This window comes from Mustela erminea, chromosome X (genome assembly GCF_009829155.1).
Source record: "Mustela erminea isolate mMusErm1 chromosome X, mMusErm1.Pri, whole genome shotgun sequence".
Lineage (NCBI taxonomy): Eukaryota > Metazoa > Chordata > Mammalia > Carnivora > Mustelidae > Mustela > Mustela erminea.
The window spans coordinates 64532970-64557422 of NC_045635.1; the positions used below are offsets into that span (position 1 = coordinate 64532970).

Here is a 24453-nt window from a genome sequence, read left to right on the forward strand (position 1 = left end):
CTACTATATGCCAGGTACTACTAGCTGCTGGAATTAAAAAGCTGGACAAAATATAGACCCTTCCTTGGATAAATTTACAATCTAGTGGGGGATATAAGTGATGAGATAAATAATAAATACCTAATCACTATTAAATACTACTATGAGAGAAATGAATAGAAACTAGAGGAAGTAGTATTCTTTTTTTTTAAAAAGATTTTATTTATTTATTTGACAGAGAGAAATCACAAGTAGATGGAGAGGCAGGCAGAGAGAGAGAGAGGGAAGCAGGCTCCCTGATAAGCAGAGAGCCCGATGCGGGACTCGATCCCAGACCCTGAGATCATGACCTGAGCCGAAGGCAGCGGCTTAACCCACTGAGCCACCCAGGTGCCCGAGGAAGTAGTATTCTATAAGATACAAGAACTAAAAGAACTACCAGAATTAAAGTACATTATATATGATGAAGGCAAAGACATTTGCATAAAATTAGGCATAATTCCAAAATTCTGGGAAAATGTTTCAATTATGTACTTTATTATTGTTCAAACTAATTTAAACAATGACTTAAAATTTCTTTGCCTATTGAATTAGCAGTTTAAAAAATGAGAATATATAATGATAGGACCTGCCAGAGCTATCAGTACACATATTCTGACAGCAATCCTCCTTCCCTTAATTTAGCAAAACATTTTTGGAAAATAGTTTGGACAGAACACCAAGGAAAACTGTAAGATTTGTACACTTTGTTTCAAATCTTACCTTTGGGAATCTGGAGATATACCTAATTTTTTTTAAAGATTTATGCATTTATTTATTTGTGTGTTAGAGAGAGAAAGAGAGAGTACAAGCAGGAGAAGCTGCAGGCAGAGGAAGAAGCAGGTTCCCCACTGAACAAGGAGCTTGGTGTGGGACTCAATCCCAGAACCATGGGATCATGACCTGAGCTGAAGGGAGATGATTAACCGGCTGAGCCACCGAAGCGTCCCACCAAATTATTTTTATATCCAAGTAAACATATTTTACAACATTCAACAATAGAAGAATAGGAGTGCCTGGGTGGCTCAGTGGGTTAAAGCCTCTACCTTCAGCTCGGGTCATGATCCCAGGGTTCTGGGATCAAGCCCCACACTGGGCTCTCTGCTCAGCAGGGAGCCTGCTTCCCTTTCTCTCTCTGCCTGCCTCTCTGCCTACTTGTGATCTCTGTCTGTCAAATAAATAAATAAAATCTTTAAAAAAAACAATAGAAGAATAACTGAAATATGATACACCCATTATATAAACATTAAGAATGATCACAATTTTTCCTTTTCCTTGCCTATATTTTCTTATTTATCTGTAATTCTCATGCAACTTTTGTAATGATAAAAGACATACAACTATATAGAAAATATATGATATATTAAAAAGCTGAACTGCATACAAAGTCTGTCTATACTACAAAAAAGGAGCTCCCCCCAAAAAGATACAACTAAACAAAGAATGCAGGAGACTATGCAAAAATAAACCTAGATTTTAATATTAGGGTTTTTTTTTTTAAGATTTTATTTGACAGAGAGAGAGAGCACAAGCATGGGGAGTAGCAGGCAGAGGGAGAGGGAGAAGCAGGCTCCCCACAGAGCAGGGGGATCCTGATGTGGGGCTGGGAACCCTGGGATCATGATCAGTTGCTTAACCAATTGAACTACCCAGGCACCCAATATTAGGGTGTTAGATCATGAATGAAAATTATCTAATCCACTGTTTTATTTTTTTAATTTAAATATATTTGAAGTATAATTCCATTTGTGTAAAGTTAAAAAATAAGTAAAACTAATCCATACTGTTAGTAGTCAGGATAGTCGTTACTTTTGGGTAGGAAGGTAGCAATCAGGAAGGGGTGATGAGAATGGGAATGCTTTGGGGTATGAGTAGTTTTATTTTATCAACTGGGTGCTGATTACACAGTTGTGTTCACTTTGTGAAAATTTATCAAACTGTACACTGCACTTATGAACTGTGAACACTTCTGCATGAATACAGTAATTTACATAAAGTTTAAAATGTAATTTTTTAAAAGATTCTATTTATTTATTTGACAGAGCTCACAAGTAGGCAGAGAGGCAGGCAGAGAGAGGAAGCAGGCTCCCTGCTGAGCCTGATGTGGGGCCTGATCCCAGGACCCTGGGATCATGATCTGAGCTGAAGGCAGAGGCTTAACCCACTGAGTCACCCAGGCACCCCTAAAATGTAATTTTAAAAGTTGCTTAGTGGATCAGGCAACTCATATAGTTTGCTTTATTAATCATGTAGTAAGTTTTACAATATCAAAATAATGATCAAAATGTGGATATTTTCGAAACTTATAGCTACTAGTTAGTAGTCTTCTTATTCTACTAGTTCTTATCAACATGGTGAGTTTTGAGTTTTTAGTTTTTAGGCTTTGTGGCCACTAAAAAAATAAGGGATTTTCAGTCTTCCATAAAGTTTCCTACCTCTAAGAAAGTTAAATAGCTTTATTCATTGTCTCACACCTAGTGAGACACAGCATTTAAGGCACTGTCTTATAACCTGTAAACCTCTGTTTATCTCAATACTATAGGCCCCTTAGACAAATCATGCATTCACAGTAACTAGCAAAATAACTGCTCAGAAAGTATCACCCAAACCTTCCTGACCATTACCAAAAAAAGTAAAAACAAAATAAGGAAAAAAAAATCACCCTGAAAAAATATTCCCATTTTGTATCTGATTAACCAAATTTATAAGAAATGTTGTACTTCCAAAAAATAAGACTATTGGGAAATAGCTTCTGAACAGAAGAAAAAAAGCTTCTGAGACAACCTATGAGGGTGGCAGGATGGCTCAGTCAGTTAAGCATCCAACTTTCGATGTATGCTCAGGTTATGACCTCAAGATGGTGGGATCAAGTCCCACATCAGGCTCTGCACTCAGCGGGGAGTCTTTCTCTTTCTCTCTCCCTCTCCCTCACCCTTCCTGTCACTCATGCTCTCTCTCTAAAAATAAATAAAATAAATCTTTTTTTTTAAGGGCAACTTATGGAATGGGAGAAGATACTTGCAAATGACTTATCTGATAAAGGGTTAGTATCCAAAATATGTAAATAGATTACAAAACACAACAACCCCCAAATAATCCAGTTAAAAAATGGGCAGAAGATACGAATAGACATTTCTCTAAAGAAGACATACAGATGGCCCGCAGACACATGAAAAGATGCTCAACATCACTCATCATCAGGGAAATGCATATTAATACTACAATGAGGTATCAACTCACACCAGTCAGAATGGCTAATTTTAACAACACGGGAAACAACAGGTATTGGCAAGAATGGTAAAGGGAACCCTCCTACACTGTTGGTGGGAATGCAAACTGGATCAGCCACTCTGGAAAACAGTATGGAGGTTCCTCAAAAAGTTAATTCATTGTCTATGATGTAGCAATTACACTATAGGTATTTATCCAAAGGATACAAAAATATTTATTTGAAGGGATACATGTACCCCCATGTTTATAGCAGCATCAACAATAGCCAAATTATAGAAAGAGCCCAAATGTTCCCTTACTAATGAATGAATAAAGAAGTAGTATCTATGATGGAATATTATTCTGCCATAAAAAAGAATGAAACCTTGACATTTGCAATGACGTGGATGGAGCTAGAGAATATTATGCCAAGCAAAATCAGTCAGTCAGAGAAAGACAAATACCATATGGTTTCACTCATGTATAGAATTGAAGAAACAAAAGAAACAAAAATGGGGTGGAGAGGCAAACCAAGAAACAGACTCTGAACTCCAGAGAACAAACTGATGGTTACCAGAGGGGAGGTGGGTGAGGGGGATGGGTGAAATAGGTGATAGGGATTAAGCAGGGTACTTGTGATGAGCACTGGGTGTTGTATGTAGGTGCTGAATCAGTGAATTCTAGACCTGAAACTAAATTTACACTCTATGTTAACTAACTGGAATCTAAATTAAAACTTGGAAAGGAAAAACTTGCTCTATTTCTTTCTCTTTTAAAAGATTTTATTTATTTATTTGAGAGAGAGAGAGAGAACACAGAGGGAGAGTGAGAGGGAGAATCAGGCTCCCCACTGAAGAAGGAGCCAATGCAGGGCTCAATCCCAGGACCCTGAGATCATGACCTGAACGGAAGGCAGCTGCTTAACCTGCTGAGTCACCCAGGAGGCACAAAACGATATATTTCAATAGGTCTGCAATCTGCTCCAAATGTATCTGAAGCCTTAAGTTATGTTTAACCTTTAGGCAGAAGGAAAAAGTAAGAATATTCCAATTTATTAAATGTCTTATATAATTATATTTAAAAGTTAGGACAAAGCTTAGGAGAGAAGAATATTGGCAGCCCTACAGTGTTAAGGAGACCATGATTAAGGTTCAGGTTCCACCAGAAAGAATGACAAGATTCATTCACCAGGCTCTCAGTTGAAAGCCATGGATGGAGAGGATGGAGAAAATGGGAGAAAAACAATACTGAATATATAGTAGCCAAACATTTTCCAAAATGAGTAAGGGTACTAACCCACAGACTTAGGAAGATCTGTAATTCAGAAAACAGGAACAACAGAAATAAAACATTAGGAGAAAAGTCTTAAAATCCATCAGAGAAAAAGACACACTGCCTTCAAAGAACAATAATAAGAATTAAATCTGATTTTTCTCAGAAACTATGGAAGTAAAAGACAATGAGATAACATTTCCAAAGTGCTTAAAGAAATCTAGAAATCTATACCTGGTAAAATATCCTTAAAAAATAATAAATAATAAAAGTTTTTTTAAAAAATTAGGACAAAGCTAGAAGACCAACAAAACACAGATCACTTTATATTTTGTAACTGTATCTGCCCTTTGGCTACACTGTTCAATTTCAAAATACCATTAATTAAGACCATTTCAAGACACTGGAAAGTTTCCAAGGTATAATAAATTTGTTAATAGATCAAACCATAAATGAGAATTTCCAACCTAAATTTTGAAATAATTTGAAACAGGAGAAAGGCAAATTTGTATGATCTCTCTTATATGTGGAATCTAAAAATAAATTTTACACACACACACACACACACACACACACACAGAGAAGCCTGCTCTGCTTACAGGGAGCCTGCTTCCCTTCCTCTCTCTCTGCCTACTTGTGATCTCTCTCTATCAAATAAATAAAATAAGTAAAATTTATTTATTTTTTTATTAAAGATTTTATTTATTTATTTGATAGATCAAAGTAGGCAGAGAGGCAGGCAGAGAGAGAGAGAAGGGAGGAAGCAGGCTCCCTGCTGAGCAGAGAGCCCGACACGGGGCTCAATCCCAGGACCCTGGGATCATGACCTGAGCCAAAGGCAGAGGCTTTAACCCACTGAGCCACCCAGGCGCCCCTAAAATAAGTAAAATTTAAATAAATTGAATACGAAATAAATTTTAGGATTTGAAAGAACATATGGTTGGATATTTTTCTTGCAGTATTCTTTCTTACCTCTGGGAATAGGTATTTATTATTAGATTAATTTTTTAGCTCATCATTCCATAGCTGAATAGATGAACTTTCCTGGCTCTGAGCTGGATTTTAAGCAGTAAATCTGTTTTCCATATTATACATGAACACTGTTTTGAGAAAGTATCATTTTCTCAAATGTCTTTCAATTAAACCAAAGCTCAATTTTTTTCAGATTGTTTCCCTTCAAGTATCTCTATTAAATCACCAATAAAATAAAATGGGAAACACACACACAAAGACTTACTAAGGAGGATATTTCCAGGGTTTTTTTTTATTTTTTTTCTTTATATGTACTTGTATTTTCTAAATTTCCTTTAATTAACTTGTATAGCTTTTATCATCAGAAAAAAACATTTTAAGGGATTAAAGTGATTAAATTGATTGTAATCATCTTCAAATTTCTTAGCCAATTCTTACACAGTACAATCCATTTTCTTTTTAAAAAAATTTTTTATTTTTTTATACACATATAATATATTTTTATCCCCAGGGGTACAGGTCTGTGAATCATCAGGTTTACACACTTCACAGCACTCACCACAGCACATACCCTCCCCAATGTCCATAACCCCCTTGCCCAATCCCCCTCCCCCCAGCAACCCTCAGTTTGTTTTGTGAGATTGAGTCACTTTTAGTTTGTCTCCCTCCCAATCCCATCTTGTTTCATTTATTCTTCTCCTACCCTCTTCACTCCCCATGTTGCACTCCACTTCCTCATATCAGGGAGATCATATTATAGTACAATCCATTTTTAATAGAGTTAGTGTTGAACTAGTTGACCTCTAAGTTATTTAGATGATGAGATGAGAAGGCAAGGCAAATGACTTTACCATCAAACCACTGCAGAGATTCTCTAACAGCCTGGGCTACAACTGATTGCAGTATGTCAATGTCAGGACCCCTTGGATGAGCAGCACAACTCCATAAACATTACATTTGTTTACCTTATTGACTTATTCTACAGAATCACTGTTTATATATTTGGGGTGGGGAGATAAACTGTGTTGAGTAAGACTATGAAGTTTAGACTCTTACCTGAGTCACTGTTAACTATCCTTGCAGCTTACAGAGGCATCAATTTTCAGATTTGAGAAAATAACAACCTGCTCTGCCATTCAAGAGAATGGGAAAACACATAAAAAGCAGCCATAGAGTTCACAGGAAAAAAAATATGCCTTTGACTTGGGTTGTGATCTCTGGGTCCTGGGATTGAGCTTCGCATCAGACTTCTGGTTCAGCAGGGAGTCTGCTTCTCCCTCTACCTCCCCATCCCATCCCACTCCCCCCTGCCCCCATGCTTGTGCTCTCTCTCAAATGAATAAATAAAATCTTGAACAACAACAACAACAACAAAAATAACCTGTCTTTGAGAAACTACTGTTTTCTTACTCAATGAAGAGTAAGATGTCTTAAATTGTAGACTGATTCAAATTATATCACTAAGAAGGAAACAATCCATTCTTGCCTGGAAGGTATAAGTCATTCAACACATTAAGTACAATTTCTAAGTAGCCTTGATTTACAGCTAAAGTACAGAGCTTCAAATAAAGAGTTTGCGAAGACAAAATCCCACATTTATCTGAATTCTGTAGAGTTTACAGGAGACAGAACCCTGTGTCCACTTCACAGTCCAAACCTGATGCTGATTCCTTTTCACTTAGCCTGGTTTTGCTTTAAGTTTATCAAAATATTGCTTCATTTACATTTCACCTAAGCTTCACCCTTTCTCCAAATTTTATAATAACTCTATCTTTCCTTAGGTAAATGTCCCATAGTTCTTCTAGTGTACAGTCTCCCTTGCAGCAATGATCAATAAACCTGTCTTTAGGGTGCCTAGGTGGCTCAGTCGGTTAAAGCCTCTGCCTTTGGCTCAGGTCAGGATCTCAGGGTCCTAGGATCAAGCCCCGCATGGGGCTCTCTGCTCAGCAGGGAGCCTGCTTCCCCCTCTCTCTCTGTCTGCCTCTCTGCCTACTTGTGACCTCTCTCTGTCAAATAAATAAATAAAATCTTTACAAAAAATAAACCTGTCTTTATTAGACTGAAGGTTTGTCTCTGGTGGTGTTTAGCTGATTGGGCTAAGATAAATAACCGGGCGCCTGGGTGGCTCAGTGGGTTGAGCCGCTGCCTTCGGCTCAGGTCATGATCTCAGGGTCCTGGGATCGAGTCCCGCATCGGGCTCTCTGCTCAGCGGGGAGCCTGCTTCTTCCTCTCTCTGTCTGCCTGCCTCTCAGTGTACTTGTGGTTTCTCTCTGTCAAATAAATAAATAAAATCTTTAAAAAAAAAAAAAAAAAACATAGCAATAGGATTCCAAAGATATTAAAACTTGCATTAATAAGAGAGCAGCCTCAAGCAAACACTATAAAGAAAATATGAGAATGTGACAAAATAGATAAACTAAAATGCAGCACCAAGGACTTATTATAAAAAGAGGATACTAAACAGAAGAACAATGTGTGTTTCAGCTACAAACTGGGCTTGGCTGCTTCCATGGATGTAATTCTGGGGGGAGAAAAAAAACAAAATTAAATATTTAAATATACATTAACTTTTGATATTCTAATCCTAAAATTGGCTATTCTTGAGCCCTATTAAATTATTAATGCACCTGATTTACATAAGCATTGAATCTGTGGCATTCATCAGTAAAGAAACTGGAAAAAATAAACACTATTTCTGTATTATTTATTATTCATTTGTCTTTTCATTGTACTATGTTCTCAACAACAGAATACATGAGAAACATAGTACTTCAGTGTACAAGACCATGAGGTACAATAATGTAAACTCCATGAAGGCAAAGATTGCTCTTGTTTACCACTGTATCTAATAATACTTAGCACAGTGCCTAGAAACAGTAGATGCTCAAGTACTTGTGCATTTCAACTAACTGTTTAGTTGAAAGCTGACTTTGATTCTTAGCCTCTTAGAGTCAAAAGGACTCATCAAGTGTGATAAGGATAAGGAATTTTCCACTTTTAAAAGCACACTTCATTAACTGAAGCTCATCATCCAAGAGAGATTGAAAACCCAATTCCTTCACACCTTGGCAATGGTGTCACAAAATAATAATTATTACCTATCTATATATATGTATATAGATAATCAATAATTAATAATAATAAATGATTATTAAGGTTAACTTTGGTGTATAATGGAAAGAAATTCTGAACTTCCCTTACCACATGTCCTGTGTGCGGATTCTTATGAGCATATGGTGGTCCTCTTATATGGTTCCACATTTGACCAGATGTCATAGCAAGCACAAAACACTAGGAAACAAAAAATAAGGAAATACTTATATAACATGGTGCAGCTTCTCCTATACTGATCAGACTAACAGGTTGATGAAAAGCATGTCTGCTCAAGTAATACAGGAACCAAATTTTTTCAGATGAGTAATTTTTGAATAAGGCTTGTATTTCACAAGAATCACTAATACTTACACTGAAAGGAAAATCCTATTTTAAAATTATATATAACCTGACAGATGTTTAAAAATTTAAAACTGAAGAGCCTTTTAGAAGAATATTTTCAAAAGAACTGCATATTTTCTTAGGGGTGACATCCTATCATTGAAATTGGATAAAAAAGGAGCACAAGTTCCCACAAACTCTGGCCATGCTAATAAGATAATGAAGGAAACAAAATGATTTTAAGGCATGAATAAATAAAATCCCCCTCACAGGTAAGAAATAAAACAAAATTCTACCTAACAATACAATATTGTATGCAAACAATTTTTTAAAAGTTTTGAGATGGTTTATTTTCTGAGGTTGTTACCCTTCTAGGTTTACTACATTCAAAGTATTTAAAAATCATTTTTTCTACTTATCTAAGTACAGAATTATCATAGTTCTTTAAATAATTCATTATCCCCTAAATAGTTTACTGTATAAGTATTTGAAACACTTTTGTCTTCATTTACACATGACAGTTCTCCTGAGAAATGTATACATTTTATTGAGAAAAAAATCAAATATATTATAGAGGTGCTGTTATTTAAAATACATCTTAACAGTTTTTTATTTTAAGCTTATAAAAATTTTAATTTATATATATTTGACATACATTTATATATGCAAACAAGTTTTGTTCTAAAATTCACTCACCAAAGCTGCAAAAGCCCAACCAGTTTTATTAAAAAGAAATTCCATATTGCTTCTTCGAAGATACACAAGTCCACCAATAACAGCCAAAAGCAATCCCAACATAAGAGGACCAGCATAATTTGGGGGTCTAATTACTCTAATCTAATGGAAAGGAAAGAAAAAATGTTTTAAGTATGGAATTTATTTGTTAATTATATAGGTCAAACTAATTCAAAATGAAAGCAATCAAAACTAGTGTGGTTATTGTTGTGATGAGCACCAGGTGTTGTACGGAAGTGTTAAATCTTTGTATTTTACACCCGAAACTAACAGTTCACTATATTTAATTAATTAATTAATTAAAATTATTAAATAAAATAAAAATTTATTTAAATAAAAACTTTAAAAGGAAAATCATACTTTTTTCTTTTCATCCTAATCAAAAAAGTCTACAGTGTATCCCCAAATGGGATAGATAGGTACAGTATTCTGTTTAACTACAACACAACATCTTTTAGATTAAGAAGTATTTTCCAAATACCACTATATAGTCCATCAAAAACCACTCAAAAGAGTGGTTTCCATGCTGAATCAATAAGGTAATAGAAAATGTTTTATAATTTCATTCTTTCATCAGGATGTTTCTGTTAAATGCTACTTATGAAGCAGCTGCCAGACTATTCCACTTCAGTGATATGGTAACGAGACCAATTCAGACCTCCCTGTAAGATTGGAAGAAGACAATGGAAGGAGTAACTTTCTACAAAGTAGGGAAACTTACATTGACATCAGTTCTGTCAGCAATCCACCGGGCAATCTGTTCAGCTGAAAAACCACGCACCTGCAACTCATATGTATCACCTCGCTTCGGTTTCCCTTTTGCAGGAAAGTTGATGAAAGTTGGAGCTGAATTCATGTTTAGCTGAATAAAAAGAAGTCCATGAAAATATAAGTTATCAAGAAAATAATCTTACTAGCAAATATTACCTTGAAATTTAGGCATTTTACAAAGATGAGGAAGGCCAGGTTTAGGGAAATTAAGCGATTTGCCTAAGGAAAGTGGTGGAATCAGGATTCAAACCCAAGACTGTCTGTGACCTTAATTAGTACACTTCACTGACCAAATATTAACTCTGAGCTAGGAAACCTATACTCTACTCCTTTAGAATGGAAAATCTCCCATATCACAAACATTTTAATTTGTTCAGAAATAACACAAAAAGAACACATTTGCAAGAACTAAAATTGCCTTTTGTAGCTGAAATAAACTCCAAATTGAGTACATTTTCAGTCTGAGTAAACAAGATAGTGCTCTAAAACTAAAGTGAAAATCAATACAAAATGGTAGTCATGTGCAGAAATAGTTAATTCTAAAAGTTTCTTAAGTGTTTACTGATAAGCATCACATTCTCAATAATGTGACCAAGGTATGCTTAAAGAAGACAACATTGGAATTATTTAGGTAAAAAAACCATAACTGACTCATCTGCCTTATATCTTTCCTGATATAACTGTATTTGTAGAAAAGAGAAAGTCTAAGTACAGGGAAAAGATGCTGACCAACAGATGCAAATATTCAGGTCCCCTCAACAGGTAACCCTATAAGGGAGATTAGCTTATGTGAGACATTTATAATTTAAAGACATCAGACAATAAAACAATCTAACGCCCTTGCTTTGATCCTATACTCACAACAGAACCCTCTAACAGTAATTTTTTAGACTTTCCCATAAGGAAGGAGAGCATAGTGATTAATGGATATGATTATTTTGGTCTCCTTGGCAAATTAATGAATAGATGAGTCCTTTAGTTACCAATGTCCACAGATTTTTAGTTTGGTAAGTGTGTACAAGGTCTCCAGAACTAAATAAATTCTGGCTACACTGTTAAAAATTCAATTTCAGTCTGAAAAGCTAAGAACCAGACCCTGGACAGTGTTCACTCCACAAACTACTACCCAAACTTCAGGCTGAAATCTTTTTAAAAATTAGTATGTATGTAATCTCTACACCCAATACGGGGTTGCTGGAACGCACTATCTTGAGATCAAAAGTCACATGTTCTTCCAACTGAACCAGGGAGGTGCCCTTAAGACAAAATCATCAATATTTAACTATATCACTTTTGGATTTTTTAAAAAAATGTATAAAAATCTAGGTAATATATGAATCTATTTCCCTTAGGAAATAAAAATAGTTCCAACTGCAATCAATTCTAGCAGCCACTATTATTTTTTTTCAAGATTTTATTTATTTATTTGACAGAGAGAGAGAGAGACAGCGAGAGAGGAAACAAACACAAGCAGGGAGTGGAAGAAGGAGTAGCAGGCTCTCCGCCGAGAAGGGAGCCCAATGTGAGGCTCCAGTCCAGGACCCTGGGATCATGACCTGAGCCGAAAATAGATGCTTAATGCCTGAGCCACCCAGGCACCCCTAGCAACCACTATTATTATTTCTAGACCTTTCTGAATTTATTCATATACATGTGTATATACCAACAGAAAACACAATATTGCTTTCTGTTTGCTTGAACACAAATGGTATCATATTAACTATAATATTCTACAGTCTTCTTTTTATATGCAGCCATGTTTGAAGGATCTATCCATGATTGTGTGTGTGTGTGTGTGTGTGTGTGTGTGTGTACACATACCTCACTCTTTCAGATTACTAAGAAACTATGCTATTGTTGGACTTTAGTCTTTTTTTTTTCCAGTTAAACATAATGTTGCAATGAAGAGCCACATACTTATCTTCCTGTATACCCGCTAAGAGTTTTTCTCCAAAGATGGACTTGTTAGGTCACAGGGTAGAAACATTTGAAATTAAAATGGATAGAGTCAACTTTCTTTCCAAAGTGACTGTACCAATTTATACTTCTATCTGTCAATAAAGGAAGGTATCTATTTCTCTTTTTTACCATAAGTTTGTATAATGGGTAAATATTGTGCATCACAATTCTTGTAACTTGTATTTTCATAATTACTAGTATAAGAACTTTATACCAGGGGCACCTGGGTGGCTCAGTGGGTTAAAGCCTCTGCCTTTGGCTCAGGTCATGATCCCAGGGTCCTGGGATCGAGCCCCACATCAGGCTCTCTGCTCGGCAGGGAGTCTGCTTCTCTTCCTCTCTCTCTGCCTGCCTCTCTGCCTACTTGTGATTTCTGTCTGTCAAATAAATAAATAAACTCTTTAAAAAAAAGAACTTTATACCAAATCAGCCCTTTAAAAATATTTTGTAGACTAAAGACAATCAAGAGAGTGAAAAGGCACTATCTCCAAATCATATATCTGATAAAGGGTTAATATCCACAATATATGAAGAACTACAATTCAACCAAAAAAACAAACAAACAAAAAACAAACCCAAACAGATTAAAAACTGGGAAGAGGACGTGAATAGATGTTTCTCAAAAAAAGATAAAGAAGTGGGCAAAAAGCACATGAAAAGATGCTCTACATCACTTAATCATTAGGGAAATACAAATCAAAACTATAATGAAATACCTCTTTATACCCATTAGAATGGCTACCATCAAACAAAACAACTAAAAAATAAATGTTGCTGAGGTAGTAAAGAAACTGGAACCCCTGTGTGTACTGCCAGTGGGAATATGAAATGGTGCAGCCACTACGGAAAATGGGATGGAGGTTCCTTAAAAAACTAAAAATGGAACATGATCCAGGAATTTCAATTCTAGGTGTATATACCTGAAAGGATTGAATGCAGGGTCTCCAAGAGATATTTGTACACTTATTTTCACAGCAGCATTATTCACAATAGCCAAAAGATGGAAGCAACTCAAGTGTCCATCAATAGATTAATGGTTAAATAAAAGGTGCTATATACATACATTTTCAGCCTCAAAAAAGAAAAAAAAATTTTGACACATGCTACAACATGGATAAACTTTGAGGACATAATGCTAAGTGAAATGTCACAAAATGACCAATATTGTACATTTATTTTTTTTAAGATTTTATTATTTATTTGACAGAGAGTGAGAGAGAGCACAAGTAGGGAGAGTGGCAGATGGAAGGAGAGGAAGAGGTAGGCTCCACACTGAGCAAGGAGCCAGATGCCAGCTCAATCTCAGGATCCCAGGATCATGACCTGAGCCAAAGGCAGATGCTTAATGGACTGAGCCACCCAGGTACCCGGTATAATTACATTTATATGAGGTACCTACAGTAGTCAAAGTCATAGAGACTGAAAGTAGAATAGTAGTCACCAGGGGCTATGAGAAGAGGGAATGGGGAATTATTTAATGGGTATTGAATTTCAGTTTTATAAAATACAAAGAGTGCTGGAGATTGGCTGCACAACAATGTGAGTTAACTTAGCGCTAGTGAATTTTATATTTAAGATTGATAAAGACAACACATTATATGTTATATATATTTTCCCACATATACTGTGGCATATGATACTACTATTTGGAGAAAGATTTGAATTTCTTTCACAAATGGATATACTACCATCCTTATACCACTAACTCTAAATAGAGTTCTAAAATAGGCATCAATTATGAAAAGCTATTTGATGTAAAAGAAAATTAGTTTTGTATTTTTATAAATCACTAACAGAAATTCCTTGCGTATATTGTTAAAATAAGTGGAATTACAATTTTTAATTTCTAAAATAATACCACAGCTTGAATAACAGACAATGAGAAAGCAATTTATTAAACTCAGAAATTATTTCCATTGGTCTAATAAAGGCAAAATGCACTCATCTTTTAGGTTGTAGCATGTTTTTTTAAAAGATTTTATTTATTTATTTGACACAAGTAGACAGAGAGGCAGGCAGAGAGAGAGAGAGAGAGAGAGAGAGGAGGAAGCAGGCTCCCTGCTGATTAGAGAGCCTGATGCGGGGCTCGATCCCAGGACCCTGAGATCATGACCTGAGCCGAAGGCAGAGGCCCCAACCCACTGAGCTACCCAGGTGCCCCTGTAGCATGTTTTATAAATGTACTCGTTTTGATTTAAGGGGCTGTGACTGGAATATGACTGTCACAATGACATACTGTAAAATGGGAATATTAAGCTGTTTGGTATTTATTGAATATCCATTATGTACTTAACATTGATAGCTATAGGATGTTGGCTCTGCTCTAAAGTAAGTGATTATATTCTAAGATGAACTGTCAAACAATATAGGGCTAATTTTACTATGAGGTAGAATGTGGATACATGTATAATAGAAATATAAGGAAAATAGTATGGCAACACAAGAAAAGGGATGACTCACATTTCATTTGGAAGATCTGAAAAGGCTGCAAGGGAGTATCTGAAATGAGGCTTAAAGGTAAGTGGAATTTTGAGGGGAGAGAAACAATCAATGATACTGAAATAAGACAGTGTATGACATAATATAAATATGAGAACGGTGCTTATGCATCTGCAGTAAAGAGTGCATGAATGGAAAACTAAGGAATTTGGGCTTTAGTCTAATGTCACTATTTTCAAAAGTACGTTCCACAGAATCTAAGCAAAATCCTTCATTAACTAGTCCAATAATTTGGGAAGTTCTGCATATCACAGCCCAATACTGGATTTGAAAAATAACACACACCAGAATGTTAAAGTCTATGAAAAGTCCTGTGTTGGGAGACAATTCTCCATAGGTTTCTTGTGTTTCTGCATATGCTGCATTAAGAGGAATCGACTAGAACTCATACAGCAATTCAGCAATGTGGCAGGATACAAAGTCAATGTACAGAAATCAGTGGTTTTCTTATACACTAACAATGAAAATACAGAAAGGGAAATTAGAGAATCAATTCCATTTACTATAGCACCAAGAACCATAAGATACCTGGGAATCAACCTAACCAAAGAGGTAAAGGATCTGTACTCGAGGAACTACAGAACACTCATGAAAGAAACTGAAGAAGACACAAAAAGATGGAAGACCATTCCACGCTCTTGGATCAGAAAAATAAACATTGTTAAAATGTCTATACTGCCTAGAGCAATCTATACTTCTAATGCCATTCCGATCAAAATTCCACCGGTATTCTTCAAAGAGCTGGAGCAAATAATCCTAAAATCTGTATGGAATCAGAAGAGACCCCGAATCGCTAAGGAAATGTTGAAAAACAAAAATAAAACTGGGGGCATCACGTTACCGGATTTCAAGCTTTACTACAAAGCCGTGATCACAAATACAGCATGGTACTGGCATAAAAACAGACACATAGACCAATGGAACAGAGTAGAGAGCCCAGATATGGACCCTCAACTCTATGGTCAATTAATCTTCGACAAAACAGGAAAAAATATACAGTGGAAAAAAGACAGTCTCTTCAATAAATGGTGCTGGGAAAACTGGACAGCTATATGTAGAAGAATATAACTCGACCATTCTCTTACACCAAACACAAAGATAAACTCAAAATGGATAAAAGACCTCAATGTGAGACAGAACTCCATCAGAATCCTAGAGGAGAACATAGGCAGTAATCTCTTCGATATCAGCCACAGCAACTTCTTTCAGGATATGTCTCCAAACGGAAAGGAAACAAAAGTGAAAATAAACTTTTGGGACTTCATCAAAACCAAAAGCTTCTGCACAGCAAAGGAAACAGTCAACAAAACAAAGAGGCAACCCACGGAATGGGAGAAGTTATTTGCAAATGACAGTACAGACAAAAGGTTGATATCCAGGATCTATAAAGAACTCCTCAAGCTCAACACACACAAAACAGACAATCATATCCAAAAATGGGCAGAAGATATGAACAGACACTTATCCAATGAAGACATACAAATGGCTATCAGACATATGAAAAAATGTTCATCATCACCAGCCATCAGGGAGATTCAAATCAAAACCACATTGAGATACCCCCTTACACCAGTTAGAATGGCCAAAATTAGCAAAACAGGAAACAACATGTGTTGGAGGGGATATAGAGAAAGGGGAACCCTCTTACACTGTTGGTGGGAATGCAAGTTGGTGCAGCCTCTTTGGAGAACAGTGTGGAGATTCCTCAAGAAATTAAAAATAGAGCTTCCCTATGACCCTGCAATTGCACTACTGGGTATTTACCCCAAAGATACAGATGTCGTGAAAAGAAGGGCCATCTGTACCCCAATGTTTATAGCAGCAATGGCCACGGTCGCCAAACTGGGGAAAGAACCAAGATGCCCTTCAACGGACGAATGGATAAGGAAGATGTGGTCCATATACACTATGGAATATTATGCCTTCATCAGAAAGGATGAATACCCAACTTTTGTAGCAACATGGATGGGACTGGAAGAGATTATGCTGAGTGAAATAAGTCAAGCAGAGAGAGTCAATTATCATATGGTTTCACTTATTTGTGGAGCATAACAAATAGCATGGAGGACAAGGGGAGATGGAGAGGAGAAGGGAGTTGAGGGAAATTGGAAGGGGGGTGAACCATGAGAGACTATGGACTCTGAAAAACAATCTGAGGGTTTTGAAGCGGCAGGGGGTGGGAGGTTGGGGGAACCAGGTGGTGGGTATTAGAGAGGGCACGGATTGCATGGACACTGGGTGTGGTGCAAAAACAATGAATACTGTGACGCTGAAAAAAATAAATTAATAAAAATAAATAAATAAACAAGAGGAATGGACTCTGTTCTGGATGATTTTTTCAAGGGTGTTTGTATAGCCTTAGAAGATAGAAATAGAGCCCCTCCAAAGCAAAGGGCATGCATGCTTACTACCTTTTCTAGGATTTCCCAAAGCTTAGAGATACTCTCCTATAATGCAAACCATTGTCCTTCATTGCATCATCCTATGGAAAGTGGGGCTTGGGGAAATGGTGCAAGAAAGTGCTGATACTTTGGATACCGTCATTACTGTGAATAATATAAAGTCCTTTAACTCTGACCCAGGAGTATCATCTCTTCTGCTAGTATCTATGAAACCATGGTAGTCTAACTCATTATCTTGTACGTAATTAAACCCTCAGATCCTTCATATGTCATGATACCCTAAAGTAAAAAATAACATTAAATTTTGTTTATCCTCAAGGTTCCCAAATTTAATTTTTCCCAACTATTCTTATTAATACTCTCCAGAGAGGTGCCTGGGTGGCTCAGCTGGTTAAGCGTCCGACTCATGATTTCAACTCAGGTCATAATCTCACAGTCCTGGGATTGAACCCTGTGCCAGCCTCTGGACCCAGTGGGGAGTCTGCTGGATATTCTCTCCCTCTGCTCCTTCCCTCAACTCATATATACACGTACTCTCTCTCTTAAATGAATAAATCTTCAAAAAAAAAAAACTCTCCAGAAAAAATTCTAGAAACTGTTTCAGAGGTAACAGGGAGAGTGTACTATATGGATGGTGGCAAGTGAACCAGTTGAAAGTACTAATTCAAATGAAAGAGGTTACCCTGTCCCCTAAGAGGAGTGGGAAGGCTGAGAAATTCTTGTGAAGTTCATAGTCCAGGGGCATAGTCTCACTAAAAAACCGAGACCTGATCATAGGACCATAGAACATACCCATCCCACCTTACTAAAGGCCAATACAGCAGTTCATTTTAACCAGTACATCATGTCTGGCTACAAAACCAAAAGTGAAAAAAAAAAAACATGATTTGAAGACACAGAGCAAGTATCATAACTAGACATGACAAGGATGTTGGAATTATCAGATTGGGAATTTTTAAAATCTATGGTTAATATGCTAATGGAACTAATGGATAATACAGCATGCAAAAACAAATGGGTACTGTAAAAAGAGAAGTAGAAATCCTAAAAAAGAATGAAAAAGAAATGCTGGAGATGAAAAACACTATAACAGAAAGAAAAATGCTTTTGATGGGCTTACCAGTACACTAGACATGGCTGAGGAAGAAATATCTCTGAGCTAGAGGATCTATTAACAGAATCCTCAAAAACTGAAAGGCAGAGAATAAAGACTAGAAAGAACAGAACAGAATATTCAACGACCATGGATCAACTACTGCAAAAGATGTAACATACACATAATGGGAATACCAGAAGAACAGAGAAAGGAACAGAAGAAATACTTAAAACAGTAATGACTGAGAATTCCTCAAACTAACATCTGACTCCACACCATAGATTCAGGAAGTTCCAAGAACATCAAGCAGAGTAAATGCCAAAAAAATATACCCAGGCATATCATTTTTGAACTATAGATAGTCCAAGAAAAAAAAAAAAACAACAACAACCTGAATGAAGCCAGAGAAATACAACACCTTACTCATAGAAGAAGAGAGATAAGAATTACTACCAACTTCTCTTTAGAAACCATCCAAGGGAAAAAAAAAAAAAAAGAAACCATCCAAGGAAGAAGAGAGTGAAATATTTAAAGCGTGAAGAGAAAAAAAACCCACCAACTTAGAATTCTGCACCCTAAGAAATTATTCTTAGACAAACAAAAAACTAAAGGAATTTCATGCAAGAAATGTTAAAAGAAGTTCATAGAGACAAGGAAAATAAGAAAGGTTAGAAACTTGGATCCATATAAAGGAAGGGAGAACACTGAAGAAGAAAAAAATGAGAATAAAATACTTTTCTTTTTCTGTTTAAGATTTTAAGTAATCTTAATACCCAACATGGAGCTGAACTCATAACCCCGAGACCAAGAGCTGCACGGTCCACTGACAAGGTCAGCCAGGTGTCCCTATTTTTCTTATTCTAAATTTACCTAAGAGATGATAACAGTTTATTCAAAGTAATACCAACAATGTATTCAATTGTGTATGCATTTATGTATGTTTAAATATAACTGAAATAAGTGACAGAAATGATACAAGGGATGGGAGACAGAAGTTAGGAATATATATTTTTTATTTTAAGTTACTCACACATCCCATGAAGAGGTATAATGTTATGTGAAAGTGGATGGGGGGTGGTGCCTGGGTGGCTCAGTTGGTTAAGTGTCCAACTCTTGATTTCAGCTCAGGTCATGATCTCAGGATTGTGAGACTCAAACCTGCACTGGACTCAGCACTGGGTGTGGAGCCTGCTTAAGATTCTCTCCCTCCCTCTCTTCTGCCCCACTGCCAGCACTTGTGTGCATGCTCTTTCTCTAAAAAAAAAAAGTGGACTTGAATTAGCTATAAAGGTATATTGCAAATTCTAGGGCAACCACTAAAAAAGGGGAAAAAATAGTATAGCCAATATGCTAAGAAAGGAAAGAAAATGAAATCACATAAAATGTTTAGCTACACAAAAGGCAGAAAAGGAATGGAAAATAAAAATAGAAACAATGACTAAGGGCAACAAATAGAAAACAGTAATGAATAGAGTGCATATTAGTCCAGCTGCATAAATAATCCAAATACATAAATAATATGAGTATCAATAGTCTAAACATAGGTTCAAAAAACAAGACCCAAGGGGCGCCTGGGTGGCTCAATGGGTTAAGCCTCTGCCTTTGGCTCAGGTCATGATCTCAGGGTCATGGGATCAAATCCTGCATCGGGCTCTCTGCTTGGCAGGGAGTCTGCTTCCCCCTCCCTCTGCCTGCCTCTCTGCCTACTTGTGATCTCTCTCTGTCAAATAAATAAATAAATAAATCTTAAAACAACAACAACAACAACAAAACAAGATCCAAGTGTATGTTAACTACAAGAAACCCACTTTATTTTTATTTTTTTTTAAGAAACCAACTTTAAATAGAGACATATACAGATGAAATATATGGATAATACATAGATTAAAAGGATGGAGGAAAATATACCCTGCTAACACTAATCAGAAGAAAACAGGAATAGCTGTATTAACTTTAGATGGAGCAGATTTCAAAATATGGAGTTATTAGAGATTAAAAAGGGCATTACATGATGATCAAGGGATCAATTCTCCAAAAAGACATAACAATCTTTAATATGTATGTGCCTAACAACAGTGTCAAACTATGTGAGACAAAATCTAAGAGACCTGAAAGGAGAAATAGATGAATCAACTATCATAGTTGGAGACTTCAATAGCCCTCTTCAACATCCAATGGAGATATCAGCAGGCAAAAAATCAGTAAGGATATGGCTGAACTCAATACCACCTTCAATTAACTAGATATAATTGATATCTACAGACTAACTTCACCCAAAAAAGCACAATTCACATTCTTCTCAAACTCACACAAAACAGTCACCAAGACAAACCACATTATGGGCTATAAAACACACCCTAACAAATTTAAAGTATAGAGATCATACAATGTTGGACCCTTAGACAATAATGGAATTGAACTAGAAACCATAACAGAAAAAGAACTAGAAAATCCCCAAATACATGAAAATTAAATGATACATTTCTAGTTAACACATGGTCAAGGACAAAATCTCAAGAAAACTTCAGAAAGATTTGGAACTAAATGAAAAGGGAAACACAACATATCAAAATCTGTAGGGTAGAGCAAAAAAGGGCTAGAGGGAAATTTATAACACTGAATGCATATATGAGGAAAAATATCTATATCAATAATTTAAGTTTCCCCCTTAGGAAACCAAAGAAAAGTACAAATTAAATCCAAACTTAGCAGACAATGATAAGAATTAGAGCAGAAATAAACAAAATTGAAAATAGTCAATGGAAAAATCAATGAAACCAAAAGCTTGTTCTTTGAAATATGTAAGTGTATGGCCAAACTAAGAAGAAGAGAAGACAACAAATACTAGTATCAGATATGAAAAAGAGGATACCACTATAGATCCTATATGGACATTAAAGGGGTAGTATAAAAAATCTACAAGCAATGCTATGCTTACAAATTTTATAACCTACATGTAATGGACCAGTTCTTTGAAAGACACGATTTGCCAAAACTCTTAAAAAAAGAAATTAAAAAATCTGAATAGGCCTATATCTATTAAAAAAGCTGAACCAAAAATAATAACCCTCCAAAATAGAAAGCACCAGACTCAGATGAGTTCAGCGGTAAAGTCTATGAACATATAAAGAAGAAATTATACCAATTTCTACAATCTCTTTCAGAAGATAGAGCAGAAGGAATCTCTGTCTCTGTCTCTGTCTCTCTGCAAAAATAATAAATAAAACTTGGAAAAAGGGGCAACTGAGTGGCTCAGTTAGTTGAGCAGCCGACTCCTGGTTTTCAGCTCAGGTCATGATCTCAGGGTTGTGAGATCAAGCCCTGTCTTAGGCTCTATGCTCAGAAGGGAGTTGGCTTCGGATTCTTTCTTTCTCTCTCTCTCCTCTGCCCCTCCCCCTGCTCTCCCTCTCTAAAAATAAGTAAATAAATCTTTAAAAAAGAAGATAAGCATAGGGAATACATGCAGCTCGATCTATGATGCCAGCATTATCTTCATATCCGAAACAGACAAAGACGTAAGAAAACTATAGATTGATGTCTCTCATGAATACAGATGCAAGAACTCTAAACAAAATATTAGCAAATTAAATAAATAATGTACAAAAAGAATTATACACCACAACCAAGGAGGACTTATTCCAAGCATGCAAGGGTGGTTCAATATTAATACCCAATTAATACAAAGAAACAACAAGTGTTGGTGAAAAGGTGGAGAAAAAGGAACCCGTTTGCACTGTTAGTGGCAGTGCAAACTAGTACAGCCACTGTGGAAAACAGTATGGAGATTTCTCAAAAAGTTAAAAATACAACTACCCTATGATCCAGTAATTGTACCACTGGGTATTTACCCAAAAAATACAGAAACACCAATTCAAAGGGATACATGCACCTCTATGTCTGTAGCAGCATTATTTACAACAACCAAGGTATAGAAACAGCCTAAGAGTCCATTAATATACAAATGGATAAAGAAGATGTAGTACATATGTATGTGGTATATCTATGCATTGGAATGCAATTCAGCCATAAAAAAGAATGAAATCTTGTCATTTGCAAAGACATGGATGGAACCAGAGAGCATAATGCTAAGTGAAATAAGTTAGCCAGAGAAGGATAAATACCATATTTCAGTCACATGTGGAATCTGAAAAATAAAACAAATGAGCAAAGGAAAAAAAGAGACAAACCAAGAAACAGACTCTTAACAGTAGAGAACTAATGGTTACTAGAAGGGAGGTGGGTGGGAGGGGTGGGTGAAATAGGTGTTGGGGATTAAGGAGTGCACTTGTGATGAGCACTGTAGGATGTATGGAATTGATGAATCATTACGTACATCTGAAACTAATATAGTACTGTATGTTAACTATATTAGAATTAAGACAAAATTTAAAAATCAATTAATGCAACCTATCATAATAGGCTAAAAAGAACCACATGATCTTATCAATTGATACAGGAAAAACATTTGACAGATTCCAAACCTATCCATGATAAAATCTCTCAGTAAACTAGGATTAGAGGGGAGCTTCCTCAACTTGATAAAGAACATCTACCAAAATACTACAGCTAACATTATAGTTAATGATGAGAAACTACATGTTTTTCTACTAAGTTCAGGTACAAGAATGGCCTTTGTTACAAATCCTTTGGTACAAGAATGGCCTTTACCATCAATCCTTTTTAACATCATCCTAGAAGTTCTAGTTAATGCAAGAAGGCAAAAATGAAATGAAAGGAATAAGGAAAAAAAACTGCCTTTGTTCATAGATGACATGATTATCTATGTAAAAGATCTAAAAGAATCAACCAAAATAACTCTTGTAATAAGCAATTATACCAAGGTGGCATGATACAAAATTTAATATACAAAAGTCAATTGTTTTCATATGTAGGAATAATGAACAAGAGAAATTTTATCTTATTTATTTATTTTTAAAGATTTTATTTATTTATTTGACAGAGAGAGATCACAAGTAGGCAGAGAGGCAGGCAGAGAGAGAGGAAGGGAAGCAGGCCCCCTGCTGAGCAGAGAGCCCGATGTGGGACTCGATCCCAGGACCCTGAGATCATGACCTGAGCCGAAGGCAGCGGCTTAACCCACTGAGCCACCCAGGTGCCCCAAGAAATTTTAAATAAAAAACAATACCATTTACGTTAGCATCCCCCCATATTTTGTTAGTATAAATCTAACAAAGTATGTACAAGATCAATATGAGGAAAACAAAACTCTGATAAAAAGAAATTAAAGAACTAGCAAGGGGTGCCTAGGTGGCTCAGTTGGTTAAGCAGCTGCCTTTGGCTCAGGTCATGACCCCAGGGTCCTGGGATAGAGATCTGCATTGTGCTCTTTGCTCAGTGGGGAGCCTGCTTCTCCCTCTGCCTGCCACTTCCCCTGCTGTGCTCTCTCTCTCTCTCACAAATAAATAAAAATCTTTAGAAAAAAAGAACTAGTGAAATGGAGAGGTATTTTACTTTCAAGGATAGGAAGACTCAATATTGTCAAGATGGCTTCCCAGCTTCATCTATACATTCAATGAATCCTGTCAAAATCCCACCATTTATGTTTGTAGATATTGACAAAGTGATTCTAATATTTACATGGAGAGGAAAGACTCAGAATAACCAAAACAATACTGAAGGAGTACAAAATTGGAAAACTTGTCACTACCCAGCTTCAAGCTATGGTAATCAAGAGTGTGGTATTGGCCAAAAACAAATATATCAATAGCACAGAACAGCACAGAACAGAAAGCTCAGAAATAGACCCACATAAATATAGTCTACTGATCACTGACAAAGAAAAAAGGCAATTAATGGAAAAAGGGGGGAGCCTAGGTGGTTCAGTCAGTTAAGCATCAGATTCCTGATTTCAGTTCAAGTCATGATCTCATGTCCCCACACTTTCTCATCCTCTCTCTCTTCTCTAAAAATAAATAAATTAAGGGATACCTGGGTGGCTCAGTCAGATAAGCATCTGCCTTCCCTGATCTCCCAGATCAGCAGGGAGCCTGCTCTTCCCTCTCCCTCTGCTGCTCCCCCAGATTGTGCTCTCTCTCTCTGACAAATAAATAAACATTTTAAAAA

The 24453-nt window shown here is 36.3% G+C and overlaps 1 protein-coding gene across 2 annotated transcripts in view; it reads right to left on the minus strand.

Annotated features, from left to right (window-relative positions):
• Positions 1–24453, minus strand: part of MAGT1 (magnesium transporter 1) — a 79772-nt gene that overhangs the window by 10148 nt on the left and 45171 nt on the right. For both annotated transcript variants that reach the window (XM_032330517.1, XM_032330518.1), the window contains exons 4-7: positions 10364–10504; positions 9604–9744; positions 8674–8763; positions 7930–7993 (exon numbers count right to left, since the gene is read on the minus strand). In XM_032330517.1, coding sequence (XP_032186408.1) covers positions 7930–7993; positions 8674–8763; positions 9604–9744; positions 10364–10504 — 436 coding nt within the window. The remainder of the gene's footprint in view (positions 1–7929; positions 7994–8673; positions 8764–9603; positions 9745–10363; positions 10505–24453) is intronic.